Source organism: Canis aureus, chromosome 7, assembly GCF_053574225.1.
Source record: "Canis aureus isolate CA01 chromosome 7, VMU_Caureus_v.1.0, whole genome shotgun sequence".
NCBI classification, from domain to species: domain Eukaryota; kingdom Metazoa; phylum Chordata; class Mammalia; order Carnivora; family Canidae; genus Canis; species Canis aureus.
Window position 1 is genome coordinate 45,004,682 of NC_135617.1, and position 25,904 is coordinate 45,030,585.

A 25,904-nucleotide genomic window follows, 5' to 3' on the forward strand; every position below is an offset into this window, starting at 1 on the left:
ATTTTGAGAGTTAAAGGAGAAATTACATTCTTCTCTGGGTTTATTCCTGTTTAGCCACCACTGCTAAAATATGACGAGGTGTTGTCAGTTATCCTGCATGGGAACTGAAGGCCTGAACACTAAGAAACTCCCCAGAAATAGTACAGTTGTGTGTCTTTCCATAGATGGCAGTCTTTCGAACATGTAAAGTTTTAATAAAATCTACAAATAGGGAATATACTTTTTTTTTTTTTTTTTTAGTTATTTATGATAGTCCCAGAGAAGGGAGAGAGAGGGGCAGAGACACAGGCAGAGGGAGAAGCAGGCTCCATGCACCGGGAGCCCGACGTGGGATTCGATCCCGCGTCTCCAGGATCGCGCCCTGGGCCAAAGGCAGGCGCCAAACCGCTGCGCCACCCAGGGATCCCTAGGGAATATATTTTAAGCATGTAAATAGTCACACAACTCTAGTAACTATAAAAGAAAGGTTTAATCATTTTTCTTTTAAATACAACTTCATTTATTTAGCATAATATGCTAAAACAAATTCAAAACATACAATTGTAAAAATTATTACTACATATGACAAAAAGCCAGTTTCTTCAATATACAAAGAACTTAAATATCCAGAAAACGTCTACATAACTAATGAAATGTTAAAAGGATATGAACAGATAGTTCACACTTGCCAAGATAAATGGAAAATAACGCTATGAAAATAGTTGTATTATTGTAACAAATCATGACACACTGAGTGGATTTAAAAATACAAATTTATTTTCTTAACAGTTGTGGGAGTCAGATATTTTGATATTAGTGTCACTGGGCTAAAATCAAGGTGTTGGCAGGACTGTATTTTTTCTGGTGGCTCGAGTTGAGAATCCAGCTTTTAGAGGCTGTCCACCCCTTGGCTGGTGACCCTGTTTCATCTTCAAAACCATCAATAGTCAGTTGAGTCTTTTTCACATCACATCATTTTAACCTGACTCTTCTTCTGCCACCAACTTATACTTTTAAGGACCACTTGTGATTACATTGGGCCCAACTGGATGCATCTAGGATAATATCTCTACTAAAACCAGCCAATTAGGGGCACCTGGGTGGCACAGTCAGTTAAACACCAACTCTTGGTTTCAGCTCAGGTCATAATTTCATTAATTTCAGGATTTTAGGATCAGGCCCTGAGTGGCCACAATCAATTCAGAATCTGCTTGGGACTCTCTCTCTCTCTCTCTCTCTGTTTCTGTCTCTCTTTCTGCCCCTCCCTGTCTCTCTCTCTCTCAAATAAATAGATAAATCTTTAAAAATTAAAACAAAACCAGCCAGTTAGCATCCTAATTCCATCTGCAATCTTATAACGTACACATGTATACTTTTCAATGATTAGAATGTGGATATATTTGGGGGGAATCATTATTCTACTTACTATACTTATAAATAAAGAGATATAAATTGAAATAACATAAGTTATAGGTTTTATGTAAGTATTAAAGATTTAAAATTCAGTAATAAAACTATAGGCATAAATATAAGTTGCTACTACATGAACTATAGCAATTATGTTGAGGGAAATTTGTCAAAATCCACAAAAAATTTAAAAATACATAACACTTTTAATAATGTATGATCCAACAAGGATGTGGAGAAATTGGAACTCTAATATTTTACTAGCAGGATTGTAAAATGGTACAGCCTCTTTGGAAAATAGTTAAACTGTTGCTCAGAATGTTAAACATAAAATATATGATCCAACAATTCTACCCATAGGTATATATCCAAGAAAATTGAAAACATACATCCAGAAAAAAGCTTGAACATGAATGTTCATAGTTGCATTATTCAAAGAGACCAAAATTTAAACATGCTCAAGTGTCTATTAGCTAATGAATAAAAGAATGTGGTATATCCATATCAGTGATAAAAAGCAATGAAGTTTTATTACATGCAGAAGCAATAGTGTACCCTGAAAACATTGTGGTAAGTGAAAAAGCCAGTCATAAAGATCATGTAGTATGATTCCATTTATATGAAAAGTCCAAAACAGGCAAATGTATAAAGAATGTAGGCTGAGGGTAGGTGGTGGGAGTGACTGCTAATAAATGGGGACGGTTGCTAGCTAGATCTACTAAAATTTATTGGATATTGCACTTTAAATGGATATACTCTGTGTTTATAAACTATATCTCAATATAGCTATTAAAAAGAATGTATGACCCAGATAATAAGGAAAAAACTTGAAACAGCTTAAATATATTAATTCCAAACTGATAGAATCAATGATGTTTAACCAAACAATATAACACTACAACTTTTAAAAGGAAAATGAAGAACTACACCTACTGATAGGGCAGCCTGCTAGGAATTATTTTTAGGTGAAAAAGTAAAGAGAAGATTAGCGTATTCAAGTAGGTGAAAAGATGAAGTAGAATGTAATATGTATGTTTACACTACTATTCTCAATTTTTATACATATCATTTCTACATCAAGTATGTTTTTGTCTTTTATTGCCTACATTATATTATATTTATTTTACTGCTTTAAAAAATCTAATTACAATTTTTGAAGCTTTGCTTCCCCCTACATACAGTTAAAAGCCACAAACTTAAGATTCCTCCAGCTGAGTTTCTTTCCTTTTAATAATTCATCATAATCTAAAGTTATGTTTTTCTGCTTACAAAGCAGGGCTTCCAGGGTTCATATTTGTGAGTCCATTCCTTCTTCTAAGAAATGGAAACTAGACAAATGTCTGCTGAGCAGCGATAAAGTCAGCTGACAAGCAAAATCCCTCAGGCTAAAGCAATATGAACTGCTTGCTGCTTGGCATGCAAATAATTCTGTAGACCTTTCTGGAAATGAGAGAATGGCAGGAATGAGACAAGTAGAGTGTCCTCCTTTCTTGTTCCACCTAGAGCTCCCACAATGTGATTTGCAATCACTGTTATATCAAGGTGCCTTTCTCTAAGAGTCAGGCTTGATTTTGAGTAAAATTAGCATATTATTCAATCATTAATTCATTCAGAAAAAGGTCATTAGAGATTAGAGATTACTACTTGTTTTAGCAATGACTGGTTTCATCACTATACCTTTGTCCAAAGATACCCAAGAGATAATCAAGCAGAATTTTTACACTTACTATTTTAGACAGATAGTAAATCAGTATTTACATAAGAAAGGCCATGAAGTTTTAAAATATTGTTAATTTAAAAAACAATTTTGAAAACCCTGAATTTTTATTTATTTCTAAGCTCCCATACATTCATAAGTTTATATAACTAAACTAATTACAGCTATAATGCTCCTTTTTTAAATTGCTGATCATATCAATATGACCATCATCTAACTGAGTCTAATAAATGTCCACATTTACTTGATATTTTTAACCTTTTATGTAAAATTAAGTTAAAATGTTATCAGAAGAAATGGTTTCTTTTTAAATATATAAAAAATTGAGTAAAACTTATTTTAATTTTAAAATAGGTAAGTAATGGAGCACCTGAATGGCTCTGTCAGTTAAACAAAGACAGATAACTTTGGCTCAGGTCATGATCCCTGGGGTCCTGGGATGGAGCCCCACATAAAGCTTCCTGGTCAGTGGGGAGTCTGCTTCTCCCTCTGCCCCTCCCCCCTGCTTGTGTGTATGCTCTCTCTCTCTCTGTCCCTCTCTCTTTCTCTCAAATAAATAATCTTTAAAAAGTCAATAAAATAAGTAATGACATAATTTATAATTTAAGAAAAGAAAAATACTGAAAGTCAAGGACTATTAATATTTAATATATCAGATACAAAATTTGACCTTAATAACAGTATATCATATTAATGCTGTTTTCAAAATTTGATTTATGACACTGATGTTTTAATTGATGGATCAATTAATAATTATTATTTTTATAAAATTAGTTCTCAGCTGAAATGTGCAACATATTGACTTTTACAGGTGAGACATAGGCTCCCTTAGCAGCTACTATGGGAGAAAGAAGTGGTGACATTTAATTCAGTCTAATTTATTCCTGAAAGAGATGATTGACTGCAGTTCATGAAGTCCATAGTATGAGATAGACAAAATGGTGAAGTCATTCAGAAACAATAAAACTAAAAATTAAATTAGAATATGAAATACTGAGTAATAAATCCCATGAACTTCAAATTAGCGGTGCTTGATGGAAGTTAATTTAAAGGGACAAACTTATATTATGAGTGCAAACGGGAAGAACTATGCTAATCTAATAGAATGAAATCCGAGAAAATTGATTATAAGATTGCATCAAAAGTGTTAGAATTTATATTATTTACAAAGCTAAAGAGCTGTGTAATGGAGTTATGAAGTTGACCCCAAAGATAAAATTATTTTCACTTGCTATTATTCTTGTTAGTACTGTGGTACACTGCATGTTTACAAAAAATGTTCAAATTAGTTTATAAAATATTTCTTGGAGAGCCTATGTGGGGATAAGCATTATAGTTAGGGATAAAATGAAGAAAAGAGCAGAGATGACCTGTCCATTTTTCAGGGAGATTGCATTCAAGAAGAGAGAAGACAGTTTAGCTTAATCATAAATGTAAATATATGGCTACAACCTGTGATAAACACTATAAATAAGAATTTCAGGTTGCAGAAGGATTGCAAAAGAACTGACCTGCACATTAAAATTATTTTGGTAAAGTGTTTTCATAAATTATCTCAATTTCTTCAGCTTTTTTTTATTCCAATAAATTGATACGGGTATGTATAGGAGACACAAAAATAACTAAGTCTCTAAATATCAGTCAGAGGATATCTTCAACTGACTTCTTTTGCTATGGTTTTATCTTTATGATAATGTACAAAATAAAAATTTCTCAGATAGTTAATTTGTTGATTATTTGTATCACAGCAAGATTTTTTTACATTAAAAGGATAATTCTCTTAATGATTGTTTTAAATGAAAATTCCAAAAGCACTGCTTCCAAACAGTGTGAAACACTCAGGAATACTCTGAAGACATTAATTCAACAAATATTTCTAGAATGTTTGCTATGAATAAGGAATTCTGCCAAAATCAGGAATTTATTTATGGAGGAAAGGTAGAAAAACTGACCAGTGTTCAGCCTGGCTGAAGTAGCTCTACATAACATAAAAAATATATTCTGGGGTGCTTGTTGGCCGGGTGTCTGCCTTCAACTCAGGTCATGATCCTTAAATCCTGGGATTAAGCCCCGCATCGGGCACCCTGCTCAGCGGGGAGCCTGCTTCTCCCCCTGCTCTCTCCCCTGCTCACATTCTCTTTCTCGCTCACTCACTCTCTCTCTCTCTCAAGTAAATAAAATCTTTAAAAAACGTATTCCAAGCCAGTGGAAAATATTCTAGCACTGGTACAGACATGTGGAATTTTAGAGATGAAAGAAGTATCAATTGTATCTTGGTGAGCCAGGAGCAATGAAGAAGGCTATATGGGGGAAATAATATAGATCTTGATTTGGCACTTTAGGTGAAATTTAAATAAGAAGAGAAGAATAACAGTGCAGAGAAGTTACTTCAAACTACCAAAATTCAGGAAGTTCTCTCATTGGCTATGAGAGAAGTTAAGGTGTTTATTAGGAATCATGATAATAAAATAGGCCGGAAAGCAAAAAAGAAATTTATTATCAAGAGGCTTTGAATGTAAAAGTAAGGAACTTCATCTTAATTCAAAAGGGGTTTTTTGTTGTTGTTGTATGATTATTAAAGAAGAAAAAATAGCTGGTAGAAAATTTGTGGAAAAAATGAAGAATCACAGGCATTTGTAAGGTACTCCTTTGGTAATTTTCAGAATAATTCAAGTGAAAGCAGTTTTATCACTAACATATAACATGGCCTAATTTCTTGATCTTCAGTTCATGAGAGTTAATATACCAAAGTAGAACTATGTTTAGCCAAATTCTAATTCTTTTACATAAGAGAACTGACTCTTAGGCTTTTTGAGATTGATACATCCAGGTTTTTACTACTTAGAAGAAATTAATTTAGCTTCTCGGAACTGCATAGATTGACTACAGTTCTGTGATCCACCTAGGGTCACATTCTATAGCTTAGACATTTTTAACATTTATAAGTCCCACAACTGAAAAACAAACATGATTATTCCATTTGCCCTCAGTTAAACCACAGATGTTTATTATTTTTATTTCATCTTATTTTAAATCAAAGTTTCTGTTATTTTGGTTTAAGTTCATGCACTTTTACTTATGTTGTGTTTTCTGCTCTTTTTATAAATCTAGATCCCAGGATTCTACTCTGTCTACACTGTCCTCTGTTGCTCCTTCTGGTGTAACAGAAGGGGTTGACTCCATTTGGACCTCCCTTGGCTCCCCTCTTGTAGCACCATCCATGTGCCAGGAAGATATGTGTCACAATGGAGGCACTTGCCATCCTGTTTTACCCTCCAGTGGTATATTCTCATACCAGTGTGACTGTCCACTACATTTTACTGGCCGTTTCTGTGAACAAGGTAATCGATCTTCATTTATTATTAAAAACTTCTCCAGAGTGTACAAAAGAATTGCAACCTTATTGTACACATTGAGAGATGCTAGCACAAACAGGAAGCATCTGTATAATTTTATTTAAAAATGAATTCTGATAGAACACTTTTGTTCAGTATTGTAGAAACAAACTTCAGATTTGTTTTTTCTCCATTAGGATTGTCATTCAAAATATATTTTCAGTTGTCACACAGCCTAAGAGTCAAAATTGAAATATGGTGTTACTTATGTAGTTTCTTACAAAATTATGGTGTAGTCCATCCTTTGTCTCCATAGAAACAAGTAGGTTCTACTTTATACTATGTTTATTGCTTAATTATTAACCAAAACATTTTTGTATTTTATAAGCAGATCCACATATTCAAATTATTTTAGTAAGAAGAGTACATTATTTTTTGATGTTTAAAAATATGGTTTTAGTATTAATGAAGCTATTTATGAATCAAAAGAAAATTTCCCTAGTGTCAACATTTAATGGTCTCCTAAGAGTCTCTCAGTTAATTAAAGCAGTGTTGGGCGATTAGAACTAGAAATGCTCTGGCCAGATTACAAAGGTATTAGGTCATGATGCATGTCCCTACACTACAAGCTGAAAAGTAACATTGTTTTCTATGTAAACTAATCACTGATTCTAAATTGGGTAGGTGAGGATGGGGATTACTATTGGATAATTATTCAGATGGCAGAGACTTTCATTATTTATTCATGATTGTGTTAAATATTTCCTTTTTTTAATACCAAAATGTAGGACCTCTGGAAGCAAACTCATAGGTATCCGTAATATGCTATTCAGCTCTTCTTGACAAATGCCCTCATATGACTGCTATGTGTTAATATTCAGCCAAGTAAGCAAGTAAATATAGTCGAAGGCACAGAAATGTAAATATGGCCTATTTTCCTGCTCATTATATAAATATTATGTGTCCTTAAAGTCTATTTTTTAACTGTAAAATGCTTTTGAAGACACTTCATTATTGCTTGATTTTTTTTTTTAGTGAATGTTTCATATGTCTGCAAAATAGACTTGCGTTCTGCTACAGTGGGAGACCATTTATATTACATTCTGTAAGTAGAGTTCTAGGGACATAATTTGGATTATAAAGCTCTTTGAGATCCACAGTTAGCCATTTAAAACTCTGAGAGGGATTTTTCTCTTTTTAATTTCATGCTAAGTAGAGTTTTAGAAAAATACCGTTCTTACCTTTCTTAAACTATTCTTTGATTCTTAATGTTTTTTTTAATGCACATTTACTAATGATAGTGAAATTGATGTTACAAAATGAGGAGTCCTTAGTTATTGGCTATATCTCCTGGTTAGTCATACATTTTAGACTACAAAGGACCCTCCAGCCATAATCCTTCTCTCTCCTACTGAATCCCCAGTTCTCCCTCCTTCAACTCCTTACTGAGTAGCTTTAACGCTAGATGCACAGACCTACACTTTCCTGCAGAAAGAGAGAAATCCAGGCTTATTTGGAATTAAACACAAGGCTTAGCTGAGGTTTCATTGTATTTGGTATTTAGGGTAGCAGAATATAGGAGATTGACCTCAAGAAAAGAATTCAAAAACTCTATTCTATATTTGTTTTTGAGAATATTTTTTTCAGCACTATTAATCACTTTCTACCTTCTACATTTTAATGTTTTTCCTGTTGAATTTACAATATTTTAAAAATTAATAATTGGGGCAGCCTGGGTGGCTCAGCGGTTTAGCACCGCCTTCAGCCCAGGGCCTGATCCTGGAGACCTGGGATTGAGTCCCATGTCAGGCTCCCTGCATGGAGCCTGCTTCTCCCTCTGCCTGTGTGTCTGCCTCTCTCTGCATCTCTCTGTGTCTCTCATGGATAAATAAACAAAATCTTTAAAAAAAAACCCAACAACTAATAATTGGATGATATTTGTTGCAAAAAGTAGGTAATCCACTATAGAATATTTATTTCTAAGTACAAAATAATCAGAAACTGTGACTAAATATTACCAATTAGAGATTTTTTTAAAGAAATCTTAAGTCGGTAATATCTGCGGTTGTGTGATACAAAATTCATGCAATAGAACTATTTAAATTATCAGTTATTATAGTATTATCTGTGATTTTATTATTGTTCTTGCTTCCTTTTTTGGGAAATATTTCAGTATAATTTTTAGAATGCAGTGTCATATGCTCTAAATGTAAAATTATATTTATTTTTAATCATTTATCACCTCGAATTAAGTACCTCTCTTCTTTCAGTCATGAAGAAAGCAAAGAGTGGGTTTGTGTTTTCAATCTAATGCTCCAAATATAATTCATAATGGTATGCATCTTACAATACATTGACAGAAGAAGACTGGTGCCTAAGGCCTGTGATTCAGGAATCTGGTACCACAATGAGACTTTTTATAGAATTATCTATATTGGCCAGATGCCACAATTTCTAAGTGTGGATTTCAGTAAGCAGTATTGTATGCCAGTTTTAGTGTTTCACCTACCTGCGTAAAAATCTTTATTTAGATAAACACTACCCAGATCAATCAATTAATCCATTTATATCTCTCCTTTCTCTCCCTTTGTGTGTGTATATTTGTGTGTGTGTGTGTGTACACACACACACATATATATATATATATTCTCAATATTAAAATGCCTAGAATTTAAAGATAAGTTGTGAAAATAATACCCTAAATGAGACCTTTATTGAATACATTCAACATCTAAACTACATGAAATTCAGCTTCAGGAATGAAATTTGCATAATATCACTGTGAAGAGTTCTGATTTACCAGACACTGCACTGCTTCATGCGTCTTGTTTCACTTAACCCTCAGAATAACCCAGCTGAAGTGGTCACTGTAAATTACCCCCATTCACAAATAAAAAATCTAAGGCCTAGACTCTGTTAAATTACTTGCTGAAGGTCACACAGCTTATATGTGGTAGGAGTAGGATTAGAAGCAATCTTGGCTGACTCCAGACTTCACATTTAACCACCACACTCTATTGCTACACTAGTTAGAAAATCAAATTTAACATGATGGCATGACATGGAATTTCTGAATTTTCTCACTCTTTAATCTGTATATAAAAAATATCTTTATTTCAGGAAGAAAGAGAATTTTCTTTAATGTCAATCTACTAAATTTTTTTAATTTATTTTTTATTGGTGTTCAATTTACTAACATACAGAATAACCCCCAGTGCCCGTCACCCATTCACTCCCACCCCCCGCCCTCCTCCCCTTCTACCACCCCTAGTTCATTTCCCAGAGTTAGGAGTCTCTATGTTCTGTCTCCCTTTCTGATATTTCCCACACATTTCTTCTCCCTTCCCTTATATTCCCTTTCACTATTATTTATATTCCCCAAATGAATGAGAACATATAATGTTTGTCCTTCTCCGACTGGCTTACTTCACTCAGCATGATACCCTCCAGTTCCATCCAAATTGTGTTCTTTCATCATTGATATCTAGATTTTTCTGAAATTCAAATCTTGTTTGTCTACTGTCTATATTTCAGTTTTACTGAAATCATTATGGAAATAGGTATGAATCTTTCCGGGTCACTTAATGACTTTTCAGTTTAATTTTAGGTTGATCGCCATAATAATACTCTCCAGTAAAAATTTACTGTGACAAATACTAAATTTTTACTGGACAAATTTACTGTGACAAATACTAAATTTGTGACAAATACTAAATTTTTACTGGACAAATTTACTGTGACAAATACTAAATTTGTGACAAATACTAAATTTTTACTGGACAAATTTACTGTGACAAATACTAAATTTGTGACAAATACTAAATTTTTACTGGAGAGTATTATTATGGCGATCAACCTAAAATTAAACTGAAAAGTCATTAAGTGACCCGGAAAGATTCATACCTATTTTCATAATGATTTCAGTAAAACTGAAATATAGACAGTAGACAAACAAGATTTGAATTTCAGAAAAATCTAGATATCAATGATGAAAGAACACAATTCTCCGAAAAAAATATATAACTGCACAGGTGTCTGTGTATAAAGGTATGTTGGAAGTTGATTTTTCTTCACAGCCTCGCTTTTTTACTTCCAGTTAATATTCTTAACTTGTGAGAGAATACTAAAGTATTTTATCTTAACAACTTTGATTTTTCACCACAAAATGGAGGTGTAAATTAAATATAGACCTTACTTAAAATTGAGGCTTACTGAATCTAGACCCAACTAAATTCAGTAATACAGAGAAGGGGTTTTCAAGGCTATGGGACTCAGTAATGGGTCACCCAGACACATATTTCCTTTCTACTTGGCATTACGTAATGTGTTCTATTTTATCAAATCATCCCTATCCAATCACCTAATAATGTTGATTTTTATAGAATCCGTTTGATTTAATGTGTGTTTTTTTCTCAACACATGCTATCTTAATTCATATTAGCTAAACCTTGTTGCCTACTTTATCATAATGATCCTACATCTCACCAGGGGAAACATAACAGCCTATATTCTTGCTTTGTTTTAGATAGCTGCATGCAGGCAGATGGCTGTCTCCTACTGTAAAGTTCAGAGTGACAGATTTAGAATATCAGTGCCTTGTGCTGGGGGAAAGCGTATGCCTCTGACTATTAATTATAGGATTAACATTTTTAAACAACCCAATACTTTTTAGTGTTCTATAAAACAGTTTTATAAATAGTGCAATAAAGAAGTATTTAAATGCCATACATTAAAACCAAGAAATCTTTTGTTTTATTTGATATCCTGCCTGTGTATCCCATATATGTTTAAAGGTCAACTGTACTGAGTAAATTGCAAACCTAGAAATAAAAATGAGAGGTTTTAGTAGATGTTTTGTCTTGTTATGAAAGAAAAAAGAAGACTGTCTTAACACCTGCCTTTGCTTTTACCATAACTGGAATATATTTTAAAGGCAAACTAGAGAAGTTTGAATTTATTTATTAACTTTAGGTCAGGTGACTGAATGTCAGACATTCCAGGGCCAAGAAGGCACAGAAACAGAGCATTAGTCAGCTTCTTATAACAATTATTTATCTCCTTGCAAAGAACTGATGGTCTATATAATCAGCAAAGGGCCAAGAAATGGGTATTGGCCTTCTCAAACATAGTACTGAAAATTCTCAGGTTTGAAAATTTATTTTCAAGTCCTAGATCATTGCTGCAGATTTATTAGTAAACAGCAACTGCTGAAATAGTAAGATGCTAAATTGAAAATGAATGGGCATTGAAGTCAAGGACGGGGACTCAAAGGAGACAAGATTACCTATCATCAAAGACAGAGGATTTCATTTTTGAAGGCAGGAGTGGGCTGAAGGGCTCCGGGCTTCCCAAGTCTTCTCCACTATCAGTTGCTGCACACTCCTCAGCAAGGAGCTCTGTGTTCAGCCTTGGAAGAAGACAGCTCCCTCCTCATCCTGGTGCTTGTAACTATGTAAAAAGTTGGTGTCCATCAATCTGTCTACTTTTACTAATTCAGAAATTTCCATATAGGATAAGGAGGGACTGCATATACCCTCTATGAAAAAAAGATGACATTTATTTTATTTGTCTTCTTTATTGACATAATTAACATTCTTTTATTCCACTATAATTCAACACATTTAATTAAATAAACATTATGAACACCTAACATGTATAACACATGCAGTTAGTCATTGGAGGTGGTGTGAAATGAAGAAGACATTTTTGTCATTAGTTTTCAAGTAGTTGTTCTCATGGAGTGTGGAGTGGGGGATGCAAGGAAAGGAAGACAAGCATAACAGAGGTCAGCTGGCATTTCCCACCTCCTTTTTTCTCAGTTCAACATCGCCTCCTCCCCAACAACATGTTACTTAGGACCTCTATTGTTTCCATAACTAATGATCATATCATCATTGTTTAAGTGACTTCAACAATACAGGTTTATTATTTTAAAGTTCTGTAGATCAGAAGTCTGAAGTAATTCTCAGTGGGTTAAAATCAAGATGTTGGCAGGGCTGTGTTCCTTTCTGGAGGTTCCAGGGGAGAATCTGTTACCTTGCCTTTTCCAGCCTCTTCATTCCTCAGTTCATGACCCACTTCATCTATCTTGAAAGCAAACAGTGGTGGACCTAAACTTTTTCATAGCATGTGACTACATCTATGTGTCCACCTCCCTTTTCTACAGGTAGTGACCTTTATCATTACACAGAGCCCATTTGGTTAATCTGGGATAATCCCTGCAGTTTAACATCAGATGATTAGCAATTTTAATCCCAACTGCAACCTTACTGCCCTTTTGCCTTGTAAAGTAACATGTACATAGATCCTAGGGATTAGGACGTGGACTTTGTTGGGGAGTCACTATTCTGCCTACCACAGAACCTGTAGTCATCCCTCAGGAATTTTCATGATCATATAATAGAAAAGGAAGTTTATTAGATGGCTATCTGGTGCTCACAGAATTGAGCAAAGCAAGTGGAACCAACTTGGAAAATATACTCAGCAGGATCCTCTGGAGGACCAAGAAACAGGAAGCAGATTGAGGCTCATCCAAGAATAGGCTGAAGCACCACTACTACCACTGAAGAAGGGCTTTTATACTGTCACCCTGTTCTGAGTCATTTGCTTAAGTTTCAGAGTCCCAAGAAATATTTTGAAATTGGTAATTTCTCAGCCATATGCTTACCCTAAGAAGGACAGAAAGGAGGTGGATAAGAGGAGTCATCTTTTAGTCATCTTAGGCTTCCAACATAGTAACTAGATAATAAAATCTGCTAAGATCCCAAACAATGGGCTTCTTCATTTCCACACAAAAATAGAATCATTCACAACAAGGCTTTTATAGCATACATGTATACACACACACACACATACACACACACATACACACACACGTGCCTTAATATCAAACATTAATCTTTTCTTAAAAATTCTTCAGATATTTCTCCTCTCTGTTGTCATCTCTCCCCTATTTTCTGTTTATCCTTGAATTCCTGGTATTTTTATTTATTTATGTTGTAGAATAGTTTAGTGAAATTTTTGTTTCCATTCCTCCTGCAGACACAACATAAACCTCTTATCCAAATAATTTCATGCATTTTCTCTTTCAGTCATTTTGCTAACCTTGCAAGTCAGATAATATTAGTCAAAGTTACTTTCATTTCTCAGTTATAGAAATCCATTCAATAAATAATGGCTAACATTTACTGGATGCTTAATATGTGTTAAGCACTGTTCTTTTTTTAATTTTTAAAAATATTTTATTTATTTATTCATGAAAGACACAGAGAGAATCAGAGACATAGGCAGAGGGAGAAGCAGGCTTCTTGCGGGGAGCCCACTGAGGGACTCCATCCCAGAACCCCAGGATCATGACCTGAACCAAAGGTAGACGCTCAACCACTGAGCCACACAGATGCTATTTTTTTTATGTAAACTCAAATTAGTTAACATATAGTGTAGTATTGGTTTCAAGAATAAAATAGTGATTCATCACTTACATATAGTACCCAGTGCTCATCCCAACAACTACCCCCATTAATGCCCATCACCTATTTAGCCCATCCCCCTCCAGCAACCATCAGTTTGTTATCTATAGTTAAGAGTCTCTTATGGTTTGCTTCCTTCTCTGTTTTTTATCTTCTTTTATTTTTCCTTCCTTTCCCCTATGTTCATCTGTTTTATTTCCTAAATCCACATAGGAGTAAAATCATAAGATATTTGTCTTTCTGTGACTGACTCATTTTGCTTAACATAGTACACTCTAATTCCATCCCCACTAAGCAAATGGAAAGATTTCATTCTTTTTTGATGGCTGTGTAATATTCCATTTTGTATATGTACCAATCTTCTTTATGCATTCACCTATTGATAAACATCTGGGCTCTTGGCATAATTTGGCTATTCTAAGTAGTGCTGCAATAAACATTGGGGTGCATGTGCCCCTTCAAATCAGCATTTTTGATCCTTTGGATAAATACCTAGTAGTGTAATTGCTGGGTCACAGGGTAGGTCTATTTTTAACTTTTTTTTTTAAGATTTATTTATTTACTTTTAGACAGAGAGGAGGAGGGAGGGCAGAGGGAGAGGGAGAGAAGCAGACTCCCTGCTGAGCTCAGAGCCCACCACAGGTGTCACCTCAGGTTCGATCTCATGACCCTGATCTCATGACCTGAGCTGAAATCAAGAGCCAGAAGCTTAACCAACTGAACCACCCAAGCGTCCCCTATTTTTAACATCTTAGGAACCTCCATAATGTTTAACAGAGTGGCTGCACCAGTTTGCATTCCCACCAACAGTGCAGAAGTTTCCCCTTTCTCCAAATCCTTGCCAATATCTGTTGTTTCCGGAGTTGTTAATTTTAGCCATTTTGACAGGTGTAAGGTGGTATCTCATTGTAGTTTTGATCTGTATTTCCCTGATGATGAGTGATGTTGAGCATTTCTTCATGTGTCTTTTAGCCATTTTGTCTTCCTTGAAAAAATGTCTTTTCATGTCCTCTGCCCATTTCTTAACTGAATTATTTGGGGTTTTTTGGGTGTTGATTTTGATAAGTTCTTTATAGATTCTGGATACTAGCCCTTTATCTGGATGTGTCATTTACAAATATCCCTCTCATTCCAAAGGTTGTCTTTTAATTTTGTTGATTGTTATCTTTGCTATGCAGAAGCTTTTTATCTTGAGGAGGTCCCAATAGTTCATTTTTGCTTTTGTTTTCCTTGCCTCTGGAGACATGTCTAATAAGAAGTTGCTGTGGCCAAGGTCAAAGAGGTTGTTGCATGTTTTCTCCTCTAGGATTCTGATGATTTCCTGTCTCACATTTAGGTTTTTCATCCATTTTGAATTTAATTTTGTGTATGGTGTAAGAAAGTTGTCCAGTTTCATTCTTCTGCATTTTGCTGTTCAGTTTTCCCAACATTTCATAAGTGTTCTATAGTTTTCAGCATACACATCTTTTACTTCTTTGGTTAGGTTTATTTCTAGGTATCTTATGGGTTTTGATGCAATCATAAATGGGACTGGTTCATGAATTTCTCTTTCTGCTGCTTCATTATTGGTATACAGAAATTCAGTGGATTTCTGTAGATTGATTTTATATCCTGTAACGTTAAACTCATGTGTGAATTCATGTATCAGTTCTAGCATTTTTTTTAATGAAGTCTTGATTTTCTACATAGGGTATCATGTGGTCTGGGAAGAGTGAAAGTTTAACTTCTTCCTTGCTGATTTAGATGCCTTTTATTTCTTTTTGTTGTCTGTTTGCTGAGACTAGGACTTCCAGTACTATGTTGAACAGCAGTGGTGAGAGTGGACATCCCTATCATGTTCCTGACCTTTGGGGAAAAACTGTCAGGATGATATTAGCTGTGAGCCTTTTATACGTGATATTGAAGTATGTTCCTTCTATCCCTACTTTTTGAGGGTTTTTATAAAGAAAGGATGCTGCATCTTGTCAAATGCTTTTTCTGCATCTATTGAGAGGATCATATGATTCCTATCCTTTCTTTCATTAATGTGGTGTATCATGTTGATTGATTTGCAGATATTGAACCACCCCTCCTGTCCAGGAGTAAATCCCACTTGATCATGGTGAATAATCCTTTTAATATACAGCTGCATTCAATTAGCTGGTATCTTGTTGAGAATTTTTGCATACATGTTCATCAGGGATATTGGTCTGTAATTCTCTTTTTTAGTGGGGTCTTTGCCTGGTTTTGGAATCAGGTAATGCTGGCCTCCTAAAACAAGTTTGGAAGTTTTGCTACCATTTCTATTTTGGGAATAGCTGCAGAAGTATACATGTTAATTCTTTTTTAAATGTTTGATAGAATTTCCCTGGGAAGCCATCTGGTGCTAGACTCTTGTTTGTTAGAGATTTTTGATTACTGATTCAATTTATTTTCTGGTTATGGGTCTGTTCACATCTTCTATTTCTTCCTGTTTCCGTTTTGGTAATTTTATATTCCTAGGAATTTATCCATATTCTAGATTGCCCAATTTTTTGGCATATAATTTTTCATAATATTCTCTTATAATTGTATGTATTTCTGGAGTGATGGTTGTGATTTCTGCTCTTTCATCTGTGATTTTATTTATTTGGGTCCTTTCTCTTCTTTTTGACAGTCTGGCTAGGGGGTTATCAATTGTGTTAATTCCTTCCAAGAACCAGCTCCTAGTTTTGTTGATCTTCTACTGTTTTTTTTTTTAATTTCTATATCATTTATTTCTTCTCTAATGTTAATTATTTCCCTTCTGCTGGTTTTGTGCAGCTCCTCTTTTTCCAGCTCCTTTCTGTATAAAGTTAGTTTGCATATTTGAGACTTTTCTTGCTGCTTGAGGAACGCCTATATTGCTATAAACTTCCCTCTTTGGACCACTTTTGCTGTTTCCCAAAGGTTTTTGATTGTCATATTCATTTTAACTTGCTTCCATAAGGTTTTTCATTTCTCCTTTACTTTCCTGGTTAACCCATTCATTCTTGAGTAGGATGTTCTTGAACCTCCATGTAGTAGTTGTGGTCTTTTAAGATTATTTTCTTGTGGTTGCCTTCAAGTTTCATAGCAATATATGCATGGTGTGATCTCAGTCTTTTTGTGCTGATTGAGGCTTGTTTTGTGACCCAATATGTGACTATTATGGAGAGTGTTCCAGTGTTGCACTGGAAAAGAATGTTTCTTCTGCAGCTTTAGGATGAATTGCTCTGAATATATCTGTTAAGTCAATTTGGTCCAGTATGCCATTCCAAGCCATTGTTTCCTTGTTGATCTTCTGCTTATATAAGCTATCCTTTGCCATAAGTGGAGTGTTAATGTCCACTATTATGATGTTATTATAGGTGAGTTTCTTTAAGTCTGTTATTAATTAATTAACTTATAAACTTTGTTGCTCACAAATTGGGGGCATAAATATTTACAATTGTTAGATCTCCTTGTTGGATAGACCCCTTTATTATGATATAGTGCCCTTTTTATCTCTTATTATGGTCTTTTTTTATTTTTTTAATAAATTAATTTTTTATTGGTGTTCAATTTACCAACATACAGAATAAAACCCAGTGCTCATCCCGTCAAGTGCCCTCCTCAGTGCCCGTCACCCATTCACCCCCACCCCCTGCCCTCCTCCCCTTCCACCACCCCTAGTTCGTTTCCCAGAGTTAGGGGTCTTTATGCTCTGTCTCCCTTTCTGATATTTCGCACATACACAAAGATAAACTCAAAATGGATGAAAGATCTAAATGTGAGACAAGATTCCATCAAAATCCTAGAGGAGAACACAGGCAACACCCTTTTTGAACTCGGCCACAGTAACTTCTTGCAAAATACATCCACGAAGGCAAAAGAAACAAAAGAAAAATGAACTATTGGGACTTCATCAAGATAAGAAGCTTTTGCACAGCAAAGGATACAGTCAACAAAACTAAAAGACAACCTACAGAATGGGAGAAGATATTTGCAAATGACGTATCAGATAAAGGGCTAGTTTCCAAGATCTATAAAGAACTTCTTAAACTCAACACCAAAGAAACAAACAATCCAATCATGAAATGGGCAAAAGACATGAAGAGAAATCTCACAGACGAAGACATAGACATGGCCAACATGCACATGAGAAAATGTTCTTATTATGGTCTTTGGCTTAAAATCTAGTTTGTCTAAGTATAGCTACTCCAGCCTTTTTTTTTTTTTCTTTTTTTTTTTTTTTTTTTTGATATCCATTAGCATGAAACATCGTTCTCACTCACATTTTCAATCTGGAGGTGTCTTTGGGCCTAAAATGAGTCTCTTGTAATCAGCATATTGATGAAGCTTGTTTTTTAATCCATTCTGATACCTTGTGTATTCTGATTGGAGCATTGAGTCCATTTACATTCAGAGTAATTACTGATAGATATGAATTTAGTGCTATTGTATTACATCTAATGGACCTGTTCCTGTAGATTGTCTCTGTTCCTTTCTAGTCTTTGTTGCTTTTGGTCTTTTTTTCCCATTCAAAAAATCCCTTTTAATACTTCTTGCAGAGTTGGTTTAGTGGTTATAAATTCCTTTAGTTTTTGCCTGTCTTGGAAACTCTATCTCTTCTTCCATTCTGAATGACAGCCTCTCTGGATATAGTATTCTTAGCTGCATATGTTTCCCATTTACCATATTGAATATATCCTGCCACTTTCTCCTGGCCTACCAAGTTTCTGTGGACAGATCTTCTGCTACCCTTTTGTGTCTACCCTTGTAGGTTAAAGGACCTTTTGTCCCTAGCTGCTTTCAGAATTCTTTCTTTATCTTTGTATTTCCCAAGTTTCACTATGATATGTCTTGGTGTTGACCCATTTTTGTTGATTTTGAGGGAGTTCTCTGTGCCTCTTGTACTTGAATGCCTGTATCCTTTCCCTGATTAGGGACATTTGCAGCTATGATTTGTTCAAATAACCTTCTACCCGTCTCTTCCCCACTCTTCTTCTGGGATTCCTGTGATATGGATATTTTGTGCATTGTGAAATTGCTGAGTTCCCTATGTCTATATTCATGATCTAATAGTTTCTTTCCCTCTTCAGCTTCATTGTTTTCCATAAATTTATCTTCTATATCATCTAATTGATCCTCTGCTTCTTCCATCCTCATTGTGGTTACCTCCAGTTGGTTTTGCATCTCAGTTATAGCATTTTTATTTTGGCCTGACTAGGTTTAGATCTCTTATCTCTAGGGTTAGAGATAACCCTAAGCAGCTAGGGTTGCTCTGGTGTCTTCTATGCTTTTTTTTCAAGCCCAGCTAATATTACTATGACTGTTGTTCTCAATTCTTGTTCAGATATTTTGCTTTGTTTTGAGCAAATACCTCAATTTCCTATTGAGGCTGTGATTTCTTATTAATCTTTATTTTGGGAAGAATTCCTCTGTCTTGTCATTATGTCTAAGTTTCTGTCTTTTGCATACTATGAAAGCTTGTTATATCTCCTGTTCCTGAAAGTAATCCTATATTAAGAAGTAATTCTACACTATCCAAGTCCTGGCACTGCAGGAAGTGTTTCTGATGTGCTGTGTGAACTCTGCTGTTGTATTTTGGCTGCTCTTTTCCACAGGTCAGTCATCTGCAGAGTTCCTCTTTGCTTTGGACCTTTAACTAGATGTGCTTTGATTTATTTGTTAAGCCTGCTAAAAAGAAGAAAGAGAGATGGAGAGGGATAGAGAGAAGGCAGGGAGGAACAAAGGAAAGAAGGAAGGAAGGAAGGCCTGATACAAGAAAAAAGAAAAGGGAAAGGAACAAAAAAGTAAACAGACATTCAAAAAACTGTAAGCCTGATTCCAAAGAAAAAGGAAAAAGGAAAAAAAGAAGCCTGATTCAAAAAATGAGAAAAGGAAACAAACTAATAAGCAAACAAACAAACTATAATCGTGATCCAAAGAAAAAAGAAAAAACTTAAATTATAATTAAAAAAATAAAGGGGAAAGGAGAAAAAATGAGTGGGAAATATCAGAAAGGGAGACAGAACATGAGAGACTCCTAACTCTGGGAAATGAACTAAGGGTGGGGAAGGGGAGGTAGGTGGGGAGTGGGGGTGACTGGGTGATGGGCATTGAGGGGGGCACTTGATGGGATGAGCACTGGGTGTTATTCTATATGTCGGCAAATTGAACACCAATAAAAACTAAATTTACAAAAAAAAAAAATTAAACCAAGTTAAAAAACAAAGAAAGCCTGGTCCTATTTCCACCAGAACTAAAGCTGATGCTTTGAAGCACTCTATAATCAGTAGACTTGGTACATGGAGGGGCCTGTGTTGGTCTTTTGAGAGAGATGCCTACACTTCTGGCTAACAGTCAGACTTGCCTTAGTAAAGATGCCCCTGCCAGGTATAGAGGGGAGGGTTTTGGTGTAAGCAACTCCAGCCTCCACTGAAGGTCCTGTGTTTCTGAAGTCCAACTGTGCTGGTGGACAATGACATCACCCTGCCCTCTTGTCCCTGGGGAAGGGAACTGGAGGCCACCACTATTCAGGAGGCCCACACAGAAAGGCAGTTTCCCCTCCTGTGTCCCAGGCTTTCTTTACATCTCTACCCTCAACCTGTCTATGCTTGGCTATTGGCCTTCCTGATGCCACATTCTCCTGTGTTTTAACTTTGGCCAGAAGCTGAGATTCAAAACTCCAAATCTTAAAGGACAGGGCAAGGCATGGACCTACTCCTCCCACCCTAGGAGGAAAGCCTCACAGCACTGCACCCTGCAATGTTCTGTCCCAGAAAAGCAGTCACAGACCTGGACAGGTGCCTGGAGTCTATGATGAAACACAACAAAAAGCTGGAACCAGGTTATCTGCCCTCTGAATATGCCTCTGTTCCCTGCTGTTCAATGGCCACTGAATCATGCCCAGCAGACCTTTTTGTCCTTGAAGGGACAAAATACTCTCTTCCAAATGTGTTCCAGGAATGGGTGCATTCTTTCTCAGTAGAACCCAGGGGATCCCCACACCTCAGCATCTTGTGCAAACCCTATATACACTGCTTTCTCTCCTTGTCTCTCCCTCTTTCCCTGACCTCTCTCTGCAAAATGGGCTCCCCTGCCCTTTGCAACACCATGGCTTTTCTCTCTTGCAGTTTAGGTCTCCAAATCTTACATCTGCCATGTTCTCTCCCTCCAATTGTGCAGATTGTTTTCTTAATCCTCACATCGATCTCCCAGTTGTTCAAAATGATTTATGTTGATCTACCTGTGTTTGAGAGACAGGTAAGCTCAGGATCCTTCTACTACCACACCATCTTAACTCCTCTTCCTGTTAGGTATTGGTCTTAATCTTAGCCTATAGTGATTCATTTATTCCTCATGAATGGATATTATTTTGGCTACTATTCTATCCCCATAATTCAGAGAAAATGGAAAGAGTATTTGAGTAATTTGTCTATGGTTACTCAGCCAGTAAATTTTGGAATTGAGATTTGAATCCAAGTTCTTAAAACTAATCTTCCTATTTGATCTAAGGAAACACAAGCAAAGATAGAAAAATTTCATTATGAAAATATGAAGATGGCATCTCATAGAGCCCCAAAATGGGAATACAAAGCTGTTTCCAGAAAGAACTAGAACTAAGAACAAGAGCACAGTGTGTAGTTCCTCTTAGGAACTCATGTTTCATTCTTCACACCGTCTTTTAGCTGACAGGGGCTTTTGTATCAACATTGTAGAGTCCTTCTCCCATGGAGAAACCAAATATTTCTTAGGTGGAACCCAGGTAAAAGACACATGACCAAAGTGACCATCCTGGAGGTGCCTGGGTGGCTTAGTCAGTTAAGTGTCTGCCTTCGGCTCGAGTCATGATTCCAAGGTCTTGGGATTGAGCCCCATGCCAGACTATCTGTTGAGCAGGGAACCTACTTCTCCCTCTCCCTCTGTCACTTCCCCTACTTTGCACATTCTCGGTCTCTCTTACAAGTAAATGAATAAATAAAAATCTTAGAAAGAAAAAAATAATGACCACCCCTAATCCAGTCACTCTGGTCAAAAGTATATTGTGCCAGCTTGGCTGCTGAGGGAGATCATAAAACAGCTGCCTAAAAAGGAAGTTATGGTGGGCTGAGAATATACCACAAAATGTTAAAAACTACAACTATTAATATCCCTATCTTATAGATGAAAGAAACTGAGGTACAATCATTTACTTAATTCCTGAAAACAATAATAAGAGAAAGTAATTTGCCTGGGTTACGCAGCGATGGGCAAAGCCAGAGCTCAAACCAAGCTGTGTTTGATGCCAAAAATTGTTTTTAACCACCATACATATCTATTTTTAAATCTCCCTTTAAAAAATACAGGATATGTGCATTTAGACAATGCCATCTACATTGACACGATAAAGAATTTAATTTGTTAAATGACCTGACTTATAAGTGTACATCCAGAAATAATTTAATTTCTTCCAGCACCAAATAGATATTTTCTACCAGATTTCTCTTCTCCTTATTTTGAGACAATCTGTATGTATCCCAAAGCTTTCAGGTCACTTGCAGGTGTTAAAAAGTCTAATCTAATTTAACTAACTAATCCACTTTCATTCTCAAAGCCAATTTGAAACTGTCTACACTCTTCTGTTCCTCCCTTTAATACCCTCTTTTCTAAAACTAAAGTCTTGGGTCAGACCAGGGGTAGAAGAAATCAGGAAAAGCACCAAAAGTCTTAATCCTTAGTAGATGTTAATTATAATTCTGTGCTAGCAGCAAGTGCATTCTGACATTGCATGTACATCTGTGGTTTGTTGTTAATTCCCTACAGCACATTTCTCTGCTGTGGGTTGGGTACTCTTATCTGATCTCTTGCAAATTCCCTTTAGCAGTTATCTAGAAAATACATTTATATCCTTTTGGACTGGCTCACCTGATATGGTGATATATTTATGGAAAAAAGTTATCTCTAGATAACTTGGGCCTATTTATCGACCACCTTCCTTATCATCACTTGAATCTCAGAAAATCTCAGGCATCTACTGTCCTGCCAACTAGTAAAGTACACATAAATCTAGGGTGAATCCTCTTTCTCCTCACCAGCTGTGCAGATTGCTCCAGCCTGCTGACTGCCTTTTAGTTTCTCCCAGCAAAATGCAAGCTTCAGTCTCTATCCCCTGCCTCTAAACTCTAGGAACACATACCACATTCTTCTGAGAACTTTGCACAAAAGCAACAGAAGGGGTTCTACTACTTGCTTCAGCTCTGCTAGCATGCATTTGGCGATCCACAATTCTCAAGTGATACTTTATGAGACTTCCTCACTTGGTTTGGAGTGGGGGCAATATATGTCACCTTGTTTCCTATTCCTAAATCCTTCTGAAGAATCTCTCGATGTAATAAATCTCTAGCTTTCTCTCATATATTTTAGGGGTGATAGTAGCTAGACCAATTGACCTCCTCCTAGCATGTACTACCTCCATATGTTTAATGCCACTCTTTAAAAGGGAAGGTAATTAATACTCATTGTCTGCAGTTAGATATTTTAATAAGAAATTTGAGAAACCAGGAAAAGTCCTTGTATAAATGCTATTATATTATCACAAATATAGAAAAGAATCCAGTGTTTAGGAATGATGGTATTTCTTCTTGGAGTTAGTTCTTTTCAAACTTTCACACTGATTGATCCCTAGTAGCAGAAGAAACTCAACTCTACCCAAAAGGATTCTGAAGATAAAGCTGAATTCCAAAGATCTTGAGAGTCTCTTATTTGTTTAATCTTAAAAGTCACATGCTCTTTACATTCTGCAACATATGCATTGTGATATAAAGAGTAAATGAAATCATTCTCCAGGAACTTTCATGTTTCTCTTGTGGCTGCAAGCAAATCTGACATGCTGACGCAGATTCCTGGGAACATATCCATTTAAGAAGCATAGGTTTACTGAAAAAGGCAGTAACTTGGGAGTGAAAGATAGGGAATTCAGTCACAGCCCAGCCCTTAATTACTTAAGTAGCATTAGGGAAATCATGACTCTTTTGACCGGCAGTTTCTCTATCTTCGAAGTGGCAGAGTTAGAATCAATTGAGAACCCCTTTTAGCTCTAAAATTTATTGACACCTAGATGAGTCTCTCCCAAAAAACCTCTTGGGTTCTACTTAGCCATTGCTGTGGACTTTGTACTTAGGGGGAATCTGTGAAACTGCTTCAGCTGCATGATGCTTCTTCACTTTGCCAGAAAAGCTTGCTAGTCAGACTGTTTTCTTACTTTGATCCCCCAATGTTACAGGACGAGTTCCCCCACCAGCAGCAGAATCCTAGGCAGAGATTATAAAGCAGGATTTTATTAAGAAAGCACATTTAAGATCAACACAGGTGGGGAAAGGAAGGCAGCATGATTTGACAGCAAGAGTTTCACAGCATCTGCCACACTGATATCTCTTTCTTTATGCCCTCTTAGATTCAATAAGCCTTTTCCAGTCTAAAACTGTTTTCCTTTATGTGTTTTCTTTGGCAACACTCAAACAGAATGATTTCCAGAAAACAGTGGTTTTTGAGAGCAAGGAATTTATTTGGAGTTGTAGAGTATTTCATGAAGTCTATAGTCTTACTTAATGTTTTTATTTCTAATTAAGAGACTGTTTATTTTATAGAATGAGAGACTGTTTTTGTTTTGGTTTGGTTTGTTTTATTTTGCATATTATTTCTTGTATTTTTCTCATCAACACCGAGGTATTTCACTTCTCTGGCTCTATTACAGACTTTTCCAAAAGATCGGTGCTTGATTCTTCTTTCAGATACATTTCTTTACCTGACACACAACTACGCCTCATGGTCTGATACCTGCTTATGTATTTGGTTTTGTTTTCCTCCAGCTTCCTGCCATCCAAAACTGTATTCCAATTATACCAAGGTACTTGCAGTTTTTCAGCATTCCATGTCCTCTCACATGTCACATCCCATTCCCTCTGAATGTTCCTTCTATGTGGAATATCTTTCCTAACCTGGTTAACTACTTTTCTTCCTTAAAGACTTGGATCATTTGCTATTTTTTTTTCTAGGAACACATGTTTTACCATCACATCCCAACCAGCTTTTGACTTCTCATTCTGCTTTACCATAGTATTGTGTGGCATCTTTATTGTTGTATTTACTGTCTTGTATTTTCATGGTATGCTTTCTGATGTCTTCATCCTAGAGGGTAAAATATTGAGGAAAGTGACTTTTTAAAAAAAATCTTTCTTACTCGGCCATATGGCATGGTACATGAAATATAAAGGGAAATCAGATTTTTTTTTTTTTTGGTTAAATGTAAAGAGTTTTTTTTTTTTTTTTTTTTAAAGAATAACTAAATAACCATTAAGCTACTTAGGCATATTAGACAAATATCATGGTATTTAGAAAAAAAGGGAAAAAATACAAAAATTGCGTCTCTCTATAACAAACTAAAGACTCAATCTCTGACTTTTTACCAACTCAACTAGTTCTGAATTTGAACACTTTTCAACTTTTTATATTCATTTCAATCTGTGCCCTGAATATTCAGGCAGCCCTCCTAACTTTGGCTTCTTGAAGAACTCCTCATAACACTTACATTTATTCTTCTCTCCTTTTGTAGATAGTCTAAAATATTTAGACTACAGTATTTACAAATATGCTTGAAATAAAACTAACAAGTATTTCGTAGGATTCTTCCTTATGGCTATCATGGGATTTTAAACATAGCAACATAAGAGCTAGACAAAATATTTTTGGTATATCTTTAAACCTTTGAACACAGAACTCTTTGTCCTGAAAAAATTGAAAATAGCCCTTAAGATGATGGATATTAAGGAGGGCACTTGTGATGAGCAGTGGGAGTCGTATGTAAGTAATGAATCACTAAATTCCATAACTGGATCTAATATTACACTGTATCTTACCTAACTGGAACTAAAATTAAACTGTTTCTTAACTAACTTGAAAAAGAAAAAAAAAAGAAAGAAAATAACCTTGATTTTCATAAATATTTAATAAATGTTTTTTACTCTTAAAAACTTAGGCAGCTCAACTAAATTTTGA

The 25,904-nt window shown here is 35.6% G+C and overlaps 1 protein-coding gene across 1 annotated transcript in view; it reads left to right on the forward strand.

The window, feature by feature from the left end:
* EYS (EGF-like photoreceptor maintenance factor) overlaps positions 1-25,904 on the forward strand; it is a 1,514,868-nt gene that overhangs the window by 1,083,826 nt on the left and 405,138 nt on the right. The window contains exon 28 of the mRNA XM_077903501.1: positions 6,215-6,444. Within this exon, the coding sequence (XP_077759627.1) occupies positions 6,215-6,444 (230 nt within the window). The remainder of the gene's footprint in view (positions 1-6,214; positions 6,445-25,904) is intronic.